General features: G+C 45.0%; 1 protein-coding gene across 2 annotated transcripts in view; it reads right to left on the bottom strand.

Moving 5' to 3' along the window:
• flt4 (fms related receptor tyrosine kinase 4) overlaps positions 1-12,451 on the bottom strand; it is a 185,904-nt gene that overhangs the window by 56,959 nt on the left and 116,494 nt on the right. For both annotated transcript variants that reach the window (XM_055888029.1, XM_055888030.1), the window contains exons 5-9: positions 10,048-10,222; positions 3,263-3,402; positions 2,792-2,963; positions 2,295-2,412; positions 914-1,092 (exon numbers count right to left, since the gene is read on the bottom strand). In XM_055888029.1, the coding sequence (XP_055744004.1) occupies positions 914-1,092; positions 2,295-2,412; positions 2,792-2,963; positions 3,263-3,402; positions 10,048-10,222 (784 nt within the window). The remainder of the gene's footprint in view (positions 1-913; positions 1,093-2,294; positions 2,413-2,791; positions 2,964-3,262; positions 3,403-10,047; positions 10,223-12,451) is intronic.

Below are 12,451 nucleotides of genomic sequence, written 5' to 3'. Positions count from 1 at the left end.
ACTGCTGAGAGTGTTCAACTACACTGCTGAGAGTGTTCAACTACACCACCGAGCGTGTTCAACTACACCGCTGAGAGTGGTCAACTACACCGCTGAGAGTGTTCAACTACACCGCTGAGAGTGTTCAACTACACCGCTGAGAGTGTTCAACTACACCACTGAGAGTGTTCAACTACACCACTGAGAGTGTTCAACTACACTACTGAGAGTGTTCAACTACACCACTGAGAGTGTGGGTTCAACTACACCGCTGAGAGTGTGGGTTCAACTACACCGCTGAGAGTGTTCAACTACACCGCTGAGAATGTTCAACTACACCACTGAGAGTGTTAAACTACACCGCTGAGAGTGTTCAACTACACCACTGAGAGTGTTCAACTACACCACTGAGACTGTTCAACTACACCGCTGAGAGTGTTCAACTACACCGCTGAGAGTGTTCAACTACACCACTGAGAGTGTTCAACTACTCTGCTGAGAGTGTTCAACTACACCACTGAGAGTGTGGGTTCAACTACACTGCTGAGAGTGTGGGTTCAACTACACCGCTGAGAGTGTTCAACTACACCGCTGAGAGTGTTCAACTACACCGCTGAGAGTGTTCAACTACACTGCTGAGAGTGTTCAACTACACCACTGAGAGTGTGGGTTCAACTACACCGCTGAGAGTGTGGGTTCAACTACACTGCTGAGAATAACTACACCACTGAGAGTGATGGTGATGGTTACCGTCGACGATGAGTTTGATGGTTATGGTGATGGTTACCGTTGACGATGAGTGTGATGGTAATGGTGATGGTTACCGTTGACGATGAGTGTGATGGTTATGGTGATGGTTACCGTTGACGATGAGGGTGATGTTATGGTGATGGTTACCGTTGACGATGAGCGTGATGGTTATGGTGATGGTTACCGTTGACAATGAGTGTGATGGTGATTCTCCTCTCCAGCAAGGCCGCGGTGTTCTTGAGGAGGACGGTGTAGTTCCCAGCATCCTCAGGGTGGACGTCTCTGATCTCTAAGTTATAGTGCTGATGGAGGCGCATCCTGTTGAACTCTGGACGACGGCTGATCAACTTATCACCTTTATACCTGAGAGACAAAAAGGAACACAAAGTTGAAAAATGTTGTAGCAAAGTATTATTAAATACATACACCAGAAACAGGGTACACTTTGGGACTTGTCAGAACGATATCAGCTAGAATAGCTAACTGCAGCAAGGTAGAATAGCTACCTGCAGCAAGGTAGAATAGCTAACTGCAGTAAGGTAGAATAGCTAACTGCAGCAAGGTAGAATAGCTAACTGCAGCAAGGTAGATTAGCTAACTGCAGCAAGGTAGAATAGCTAACTGCAGCAAGGTAGAATAGCTAACTGCAGCAAGGTAGAATAGCTAGCTGCAGCAAGGTAGATTAGCTAACTGCAGCAAGGTAGAATAGCTAACTGCAGCAAGGTAGAATAGCTAGCTGCAGCAAGGTAGAATAGCTAACTGCAGCAAGGTAGAATAGCTAACTGCAGCAAGGTAGAATAGCTAACTGCAGCAAGGTAGAATAGCTAACTGCAGCAAGGTAGAATAGCTAGCTGCAGCAAGGTAGAATAGCTAACTGCAGCAAGGTAGAATAGCTAACTGCAGCAAGGTAGAATAGCTAACTGCAGCAAGGTAGAATAGCTAACTGCAGCAAGGTAGAATAGCTAGCTGCAGCAAGGTAGAATAGCTACCTGCAGCAAGGTAGAATAGCTACCTGCAGCAAGGTAGAATAGCTACCTGCAGGAAGGTAGAATAGCTACCTGCAGAAAGGTAGAATAGCTACCTGCAGCAAAGTAGATTAGCTAGCTGCAGCAAGGTAGAATAGCTAACTGCAGCAAGGTAGATTAGCTAACTGCAGCAATGTAGAATAGCTACCTGCAGCAAAGTAGATTAGCTACCATGGCAGATAGTTAATGTTCCATGTCAGATAGTTAATGTTCCATGTCAGATAGTTAATGTTCCATGGCAGATAGTTAATGTTCCATGGCAGATAGTTAATGTTCCATGGCAGATAGTTAATGTTCCATGGCAGATAGTTAATGTTCCATGGCAGATAGTTAATGTTCCATGGCATAGTTAATGTTCCATGGCAGATAGTTAATGTTCCATATCAGATAGTTAATGTTCCATGGCAGATAGTTAATGTTCCATGGCAGATAGTTAATGTTCCATGGCAGATAGTTAATGTTCCATGGCAGATAGTTAATGTTCCATGGCAGATAGTTAATGTTCCATATCAGATAGTTAACAATGCCAGATGGTCTTACCACTGTATGTCAGGTCTGGGGTATGCTGACACCTTGACTAACAGTTTAAAGGACTTCTGTCCTGATGTTGCCTCGATGACCGGCCCGCTCCTGTAGTCCAGGCTGATGAATGGCTTCTCTGCAACAGGACGCACACACACGCACGCACGCACGCACGCACGCACGCACGCACGCACGCACGCACGCACGCACGCACGCACGCACGCACGCACGCACGCACGCACACACACACACACACACACACACACACACACACACACACACACACACACACACACACACACACACACACACACACACACACACACACACACACACACACACACACACACACACAAGCACGCAAACGTAGAAGGGCAAACGTTAGCAGAGGAGGTTTGGTGAAGCATACTTGCGTAATAAGAAACCTTGTCCAGAGACCGAAGGAAAATTATCTTATTACCTAGGCTTTAGCTCAGCGGGCTAACACAGTCTTTTGGCCCAAACGTAGTTCTTACCATGCACTATGACTTGCGTTGCCAGATCCATTGTTTTCTTCATCGTGATGGCAGAGCAGGTGTAAGTGCCGGTGTCGGTGACGTTGACGCTTTGGATGGTCAGGATGCTGTCTGCCTCCGTGAACTGAGAGAGAGAATTACGCTTGTGCACTATGCCCACTGTATTGTTCATCTAGAGGTGGGAGAGAGGGAAAGAGAGGGTGAGGGATAGAGAGAGAGAGAGAGAGGGGGGGGGGATTTAGATCGAGAGAGGGAGGGATTTAGAGCGAGAGGGGGGGATTTAGATCGAGAGAGGGGGGGATTTAGAGAGAGAGGGCGGGGATTTAGAGAGAGGGGGGGGATTTAGAGAGAGAGAGAGCTGCGACGATACCAATCTCTTGCCATAGGTTCTGTTCCATTCAAATGTAGTCCCCCCCCAACATTTACCTGGATCTACGTAAAGTGTACAAACGACTCTTTTCTCCACCGTACCTGTTTTCCAGGATAGGACCACAGGAACTCGACAGACATGCCAAACTCTACAGTGGCGCTGCAGTTGAGCGTCAGGGCTTCCCCCATGATCAGCTCCACCGAGTCCTCAGGATACAGCTTGACATCGTAAAGCTGACTTCCTGTCGGGGGGGAGGGGGAGAACGGTTACCGTGACGCCATCACAGTGACAAACAGAGCTGGCCCAGAGAAGTTGAGTCCCTGGGCCCCTGGCACCGTTCCATTACTTTTTAACTCAAGTCCTTCCTTTCTCTCTTCCTTGAAGTAATCACTTGAAGACAATGACCCATATACCAACATCGGGGTCAGTGAAAGCTGCATAGGTTTACACCTATCCAGTCATTTCAGATCAGGGATTATTTCAATTAAGTGAGGAAGGGTGGTTTGAACTAATTATTTGAACAATGTTTAGGGCTGGAGTGGACTTGGCTCTGTCAACTCTAGGCTGCTGAGCGAATCTGTTGAAATATCCACCTTTCAAACTGTCGTCACCTAATCTGTGAGTACCTGATAGGGGAAAATAAACTGTCGTCACCTAATCTGTGAGTACTTGATAGGGGAAACCAAACTGTCGACACCTAATCTGTGAGTACTTGATAGGGGAAACCAAACTGTCGTCACCTAATCTGTGAGTACTTGATAGGGGAAAATAAACTGTCGTCACCTAATCTGTGAGTACTTGATAGGGGAAACCAAACTGTCGACACCTAATCTGTGAGTACTTGATAGGGGAAACCAAACTGTCGTCACCTAATCTGTGAGTACTTGATAGGGGAAACCAAACTGTCGTCACCTAATCTGTGAGTACTTGATAGGGGAAACCAAACTGTCGACACCTAATCTGTGAGTACTTGATAGGGGAAACCAAACTGTCGACACCTAATCTGTGAGTACTTGATAGGGGAAACCAAACTGTCGACACCTAATCTGTGAGTACTTGATAGGGGAAACCAAACTGTCGACACCTAATCTGTGAGTATTTGATAGGGGAAACCAAACTGTCGACACCTAATCTGTGAGTACTTGATAGGGGAAACCAAACTGTCGACACCTAATCTGTGAGTACTTGATAGGGGAAACCAAACTGTTATCACCCAGTCCTTTCACCTGCCATCAGGAAAACTTTAAGACTATCAGCGGCCGACCAAGATCTCTCTAATTGTGAAACTCAAGTTGTGGCTCTGCTCTTATTGGAAAAAATTAGGATTCTAACATACATACAGTATGGCCATCTCTAATGATTTAGAGAGACATATAGTATGGCCATCTCTAATGATATAGAGACATACAGTATGGCCATCTCTAATGATTTAGAGAGACATATAGTATGGCCATCTCTAATGATATAGAGACATGCAGTATGGCCATCTCTAATGATATAGAGAGACATACAGTATGGCCATCTCTAATGATATAGGGAGACATACAGTATGGCCATCTCTAATTATATAGGGAGACATGCAGTATGGCCATCTCTAATGATATAGGGAGACATACAGTATGGCCATCTCTAATTATATAGGGAGACATGCAGTATGGCCATCTCTAATGATATAGAGAGACATACAGTATGGCCATCTCTAATGATATAGGGAGACATGCAGTATGGCCATCTCTAATTATATAGGGAGACATGCAGTATGGCCATCTCTAATGATATAGGGAGACATACAGTATGGCCATCTCTAATTATATAGGGAGACATGCAGTATGGCCATCTCTAATGATATAGAGAGACATACAGTATGGCCATCTCTAATGATAGAGACATACAGTATGGCCATCTCTAATGATATAGAGAGACATACAGTATGGCCATCTCTAATGATATAGAGACATGTAGTGTGGCCATCTCTAATGATATAGAGAGACATACAGTATGGCCATCTCTAATGATATAGAGAGACATACAGTATGGCCATCTCTAATGATATAGGGAGACATACAGTATGGCCATCTCTAATGATATAGGGAGACATGCAGTATGGCCATCTCTAATGATATAGAGAGACATACAGTATGGCCATCTCTAATGATATAGAGAGACATGCAGTATGGCCATCTCTAATGATATAAGGAGACATGCAGTATGGCCATCTCTAATGATATAGAGACATACAGTATGGCCATCTCTAATGATATAGAGACATACAGTATGGCCATCTCTAATGATATAGAGAGACATACAGTATGGCCATCTCTAATGATATAGGGAGACATACAGTATGGCCATCTCTAATGATATAGAGAGACATACAGTATGGCCATCTCTAATGATATAGAGACATACAGTATGGCCATCTCTAATGATATAGGTAGACATGTAGTATGGCCATCTCTAATGATATAGAGAGACACAGTATGGCCATCTCTAATGATATAGAGAGACATACAGTATGGCCATCTCTAATGATATAGAGAGACATGCAGTATGGCCATCTCTAATGATATAGGGAGACATACAGTATGGCCATCTCTAATTATATAGGGAGACATGCAGTATGGCCATCTCTAATGATATAGAGAGACATACAGTATGGCCATCTCTAATGATAGAGACATACAGTATGGCCATCTCTAATGATATAGAGAGACATACAGTATGGCCATCTCTAATGATATAGAGACATGTAGTGTGGCCATCTCTAATGATATAGAGAGACATACAGTATGGCCATCTCTAATGATATAGAGAGACATACAGTATGGCCATCTCTAATGATATAGGGAGACATACAGTATGGCCATCTCTAATGATATAGGGAGACATGCAGTATGGCCATCTCTAATGATATAGAGAGACATACAGTATGGCCATCTCTAATGATATAGAGAGACATGCAGTATGGCCATCTCTAATGATATAAGGAGACATGCAGTATGGCCATCTCTAATGATATAGAGACATACAGTATGGCCATCTCTAATGATATAGAGACATACAGTATGGCCATCTCTAATGATATAGAGAGACATACAGTATGGCCATCTCTAATGATATAGGGAGACATACAGTATGGCCATCTCTAATGATATAGAGAGACATACAGTATGGCCATCTCTAATGATATAGAGACATACAGTATGGCCATCTCTAATGATATAGGTAGACATGTAGTATGGCCATCTCTAATGATATAGAGAGACATACAGTATGGCCATCTCTAATGATATAGAGAGACATACAGTATGGCCATCTCTAATGATATAGAGAGACATGCAGTATGGCCATCTCTAATGATATAGGGAGACATGCAGTATGGCCATCTCTAATGATATAGAGAGACATACAGTATGGCCATCTCTAATGATATAGAGACATACAGTATGGCCATCTCTAATGATATAGAGAGACATACAGTATGGCCATCTCTAATGATATAGAGAGACATACAGTATGGCCATCTCTAATGATATAGGGAGACATGTAGTATGGCCATCTCTAATGATATAGGGAGACATGCAGTATGGCCATCTCTAATGATATAGGTAGACATGTAGTATGGCCATCTCTAATGATATAGAGACATACAGTATGGCCATCTCTAATGATATAGAGACATACAGTATGGCCATCTCTAATGATATAGAGACATACAGTATGGCCATCTCTAATGATATAGAGACATACAGTATGGCCATCTCTAATGATATAGAGACATACAGTATGGCCATCTCTAATGATATAGGGAGACATACAGTATGGCCATCTCTAATGATATAGGGAGACATGCAGTATGGCCATCTCTAATGATATAGGGAGACATGCAGTATGGCCATCTCTAATGATATAGGGAGACATACAGTATGGCCATCTCTAATGATATAGGGAGACATGCAGTATGGCCATCTCTAATGATATAGGGAGACATGCAGTATGGCCATCTCTAATGATATAGAGAGACATACAGTATGGCCATCTCTAATGATAGAGACATGCAGTATGGCCATCTCTAATGATATAGAGACATACAGTATGGCCATCTCTAATGATATAGAGACATACAGTATGGCCATCTCTAATGATATAGGGAGACATGCAGTATGGCCATCTCTAATGATATAGAGACATGCAGTATGGCCATCTCTAATGATATAGAGACATACAGTATGGCCATCTCTAATGATATAGGGAGACATACAGTATGGCCATCTCTAATGATATAGGGAGACATGCAGTATGGCCATCTCTAATGATATAGGGAGACATGCAGTATGGCCATCTCTAATGATATAGGGAGACATGCAGTATGGCCATCTCTAATGATATAGGGAGACATGCAGTATGGCCATCTCTAATGATATAGGGAGACATACAGTATGGCCATCTCTAATGATATAGGGAGACATGCAGTATGGCCATCTCTAATGATATAGGGAGACATACAGTATGGCCATCTCTAATGATATAGAGAGACATGCAGTATGGCCATCTCTAATGATAGAGACATACAGTATGGCCATCTCTAATGATATAGGGAGACATGCAGTATGGCCATCTCTAATGATATAGGGAGACATGCAGTATGGCCATCTCTAATGATATAGGGAGACATGCAGTATGGCCATCTCTAATGATATAGGGAGACATACAGTATGGCCATCTCTAATGATATAGAGACATGCAGTATGGCCATCTCTAATGATATAGGGAGACATACAGTATGGCCATCTCTAATGATATAGAGACATGCAGTATGGCCATCTCTAATGATATAGGGAGACATACAGTATGGCCATCTCTAATGATATAGAGACATGCAGTATGGCCATCTCTAATGATATAGAGACATACAGTATGGCCATCTCTAATGATATAGGGAGACATACAGTATGGCCATCTCTAATGATATAGAGACATGCAGTATGGCCATCTCTAATGATATACTGAGACATGCAGTATGGCCATCTCTAATGATATAGAGACATACAGTATGGCCATCTCTAATGATATAGGGAGACATACAGTATGGCCATCTCTAATGATATAGAGACATGCAGTATGGCCATCTCTAATGATAGAGACATACAGTATGGCCATCTCTAATGATATAGAGACATGCAGTATGGCCATCTCTAATTATAGAGAGAGACATACAGTATGGCCATCTCTAATGATAGAGAGAGACATACAGTATGGCCATCTCTAATTATATAGGGAGACATGCAGTATGGCCATCTCTAATGATAGAGAGACATACAGTATGGCCATCTCTAATTATATAGGGAGACATGCAGTATGGCCATCTCTAATGATATAGAGACATGCAGTATGGCCATCTCTAATTATAGAGAGAGACATACAGTATGGCCATCTCTAATGATAGAGAGAGACATACAGTATGGCCATCTCTAATGATATAGGGAGACATGCAGTATGGCCATCTCTAATGATAGAGAGAGACATACAGTATGGCCATCTCTAATGATATAGGGAGACATGCAGTATGGCCATCTCTAATGATAGAGACATACAGTATGGCCATCTCTAATGATAGAGAGAGACATACAGTATGGCCATCTCTAATGATATAGAGAGACATACAGTATGGCCATCTCTAATGATATAGAGAGACATACAGTATGGCCATCTCTAATGATATAGGGAGACATGCAGTATGGCCATCTCTAATGATATATAGAGACATACAGTATGGCCATCTCTAATGATATAGGGAGACATGCAGTATGGCCATCTCTAATGATAGAGACATACAGTATGGCCATCTCTAATGATATAGAGACATACAGTATGGCCATCTCTAATTATATAGGGAGACATGCAGTATGGCCATCTCTAATGATATAGGGAGACATGCAGTATGGCCATCTCTAATGATATAGGGAGACATACAGTATGGCCATCTCTAATGATATAGGGAGACATGTAGTATGGCCATCTCTAATGATATAGAGACATGCAGTATGGCCATCTCTAATGATATAGGGAGACATGCAGTATGGCCATCTCTAATGATAGAGACATACAGTATGGCCATCTCTAATGATATAGAGAGACATGTAGTATGGCCATCTCTAATGATATAGAGACATACAGTATGGCCATCTCTAATTATATAGGGAGACATGCAGTATGGCCATCTCTAATGATATAGGGAGACATGCAGTATGGCCATCTCTAATGATATAGGGAGACATACAGTATGGCCATCTCTAATGATATAGGGAGACATGTAGTATGGCCATCTCTAATGATATAGAGACATGCAGTATGGCCATCTCTAATGATATAGGGAGACATACAGTATGGCCATCTCTAATGATATAGGGAGACATGCAGTATGGCCATCTCTAATGATATAGGGAGACATGCAGTATGGCCATCTCTAATGATAGAGACATACAGTATGGCCATCTCTAATGATAGAGAGAGACATACAGTATGGCCATCTCTAATGATATAGAGAGACATGTAGTATGCCCTGAGAGGAAATCTCTGAAATAAAATTATTTAATTGTGACTCTCATTTCCTATCAGTCATGTGGTCAGGAGATACTTAGGGCTCTAGTTGTACTAGTAGTGTACACTAGGTAGAGTGTAGACAGTAGATATACTTAGGGCTCTAGTTGTACTAGTAGTGTACACTAGGTAGAGTGTAGACAGTAGAGATACTTAGGGCTCCAGTTGTACTAGTAGTGTACACTAGGTAGTGTTTGAGTTCTGGTAAACCTGAGGGTGTGAGGTTATCTTTTTCATGCAGGGTGGCTGTGTGCTAGGTAGTGTGTACTATATAGTGCATAGTTACCTGTGAAGTGCACCACGTAGTGGGGAGAGCGGTACACTCTCCCCTGTAGTACTGCTTGGCAGTACAATCCTAAGATGAAAGGTCTAGTGTCTAAGGTCTGTCTAGGGATGGACCAGCCTCTTTTACTGTCCCACACCATCCCCTCATCCTCCAGGGGCATAGGTATCGATTCCCACTGAGGAGAGAGGAGAGGAGAGAGGGATGAGAGGGGAGAGGGGGACGAGGAGAGGAGAGAGGGATGAGAAGAGAGGGGGACAAGGAGAGAGGAATGAGAGTGGAGAGGGGATGAGAGGGGGATAAGAGGGGAGAGAGGGATGAGAGGAGAGGGGGACGAGGAGAGATGCATGAGAGGGGAGAGTGGGATAAGGAGAGAGGAATGAGAGGGGAGAAGGGGATGAGGAGAGGGAGAGAGATTAGATGAGAGCGGGTCAAGGAGAGAGAAATGAGAGGGGGATGAGGAGAGGAGAGAGGGATGAGAGGGGGGATGAGAGGAGAGGGGGACAAGGAGAGAGGAAAGAGAGAGAAGAGGGGGATGAGAGGGGAGAGTGGGATGAGAGGGGAGTATCTGGGATGAGAGGAGAGAGGGAAAAGGAGAGAGGAATGAGAGGGGGAGGGGGATGAGGGGGAGAGAGGGATGAGAAGGGAGAGAGGGATGAGCAGGGAGATGGGGATGAGGAGAGGGAGAGAGATTAGGTGAGAGGGGGTCAAGGAGAGAGAAATGAGAGGGGGATGAGGAGAGGAGAGAGGGATGAGAGGGGAGAGAGGGGATGAGAGGAGAGGGGGACAATGAGAGAGGAATGAGATGGGGATGAGAGGGGATAGAGGGATGAGGAGAGGAGAGAGGAATGAGAGGGGGAGGGGGAGAGAGGGATGAGAGGGGGGAGGGGGATGAGGAGGAGAGAGGGATGAGAGGGGGGAGGGGGATGAGGAGAGGAGAGAGGAATGAGAGGGGGGAGGGGGATGAGGAGGAGAGAGGGATGAGAGGGGGGAGGGGGATGAGGAGAGGAGAGGGATGAGAGAGGAGATGGGGATGAGAGTGGAGAGAGGGATGAGGAGAGGAGAGGGATGAGAGAGGAGATGGGGATGAGAGGGGGACAAGGAGAGAGGAATGAGAGGGGGAGGGGGATGAGGAGGAGAGAGGGATGAGAAGGGAGATGGGGATGAGAGGAGATAGAGGGATGAGGAGAGGAGAGGAATGAGAGGGGGATGAGGAGAGAGGGATGAGAGGGGAAGTTGGGATGAGAGGGGAGAGTGGGATGAGAGGGGAGAGAGGGATGAGGAGAGGAGAGAGGAGTGAGAGGGGGATGAGGAGAGATGGATGAGAGGGGAAGGGGGCATGAGAGGGGAGAGGGAGATGAGGAGAGAGGGATGAGAGGGGGAGGGGGATGAGGAGAGGAGAGAGGAATGAGCGGGGAAGGGGGGATGAGAGGGGAGAGGGGGATGAGAGGGAAGGGGGGATGAGAGGGGAGATGGGGATGAGGAGAGTAGAGAGGAATGAGAGGGGAAGGGGGGATGAGAGGGAGAGGGGCATGAGAGGGGGATGAGGAGAGAGGGATGAGAGGGGAAGGGGGGATGAGAGGTAAGGGGGGATGAGAGGGGAGAGGGGGATGAGGAGAGGAGAGGGGGATGAGGAGAGGGTTAATGGATGAAGAGGATGACTATTGGGAAAATAAAGAGAATGGACGGAGATTGGAGAGAAGAGAAGAGTACAGTAGAGGGAGAGAGAGAGAGAGAGAGAGAGAGGAGAGAGAGAGAGAGAGAGAGAGAGAGAGAGAGAGAGAGAGAGAGGAGAGAGAGAGAGAGAGAGAGAGAGAGAGGAGAGAGAGAGAGAGCGAGAGAGAGAGAGAGGAGAGAGAGAGAGAGAGAGAGAGAGAGAGAGAGAGAGAGAGAGAGAGAGAGAGAGAGAGAGAGAGAGAGAGAGAGAGAGAGAGAGAGAGAGAGAGAGAGAGAGAGAGCCGGCCCCCTCTCATATCACTACCACGCCCTGCAATGACAAGAGCTGAGCAAAGAAAAGAGTCCCCTCATCCAGCTGGTCCTGGGGCTGAGTTCACAAACCTGTTCTACCTACACACTGAAGCCTCAGGACCAGAACATCCAATCAGAATAAACCAAATTACAGCACATTCAAAACAATGGAGGGGCCCTATCCCTCCATGCCCCACATAACAGAGCTTCTCTCTTGCCTCAGTTCACCTTAGCTGACGAAGCTCCCTCGTACACCTTCAGACTGGTCTCTAGTGTCTTCATATCCTGACCATCCCTGACCATCCCTGACCATCCCTGACCATCCCGGAAACAGCATCTGAATACACTACTGGTCAAACGTTTTACAACACCTACTCATTCAAGGGTTTGTCTTTATTTTTACTATTTTCTACATTGTAGAATAATAGTGAAGACATGA

This window comes from Salvelinus fontinalis, chromosome 29 (assembly GCF_029448725.1).
Source record: "Salvelinus fontinalis isolate EN_2023a chromosome 29, ASM2944872v1, whole genome shotgun sequence".
NCBI lineage: Eukaryota > Metazoa > Chordata > Actinopteri > Salmoniformes > Salmonidae > Salvelinus > Salvelinus fontinalis.
This window is presented reverse-complemented; position numbering and strand designations above follow the sequence as displayed.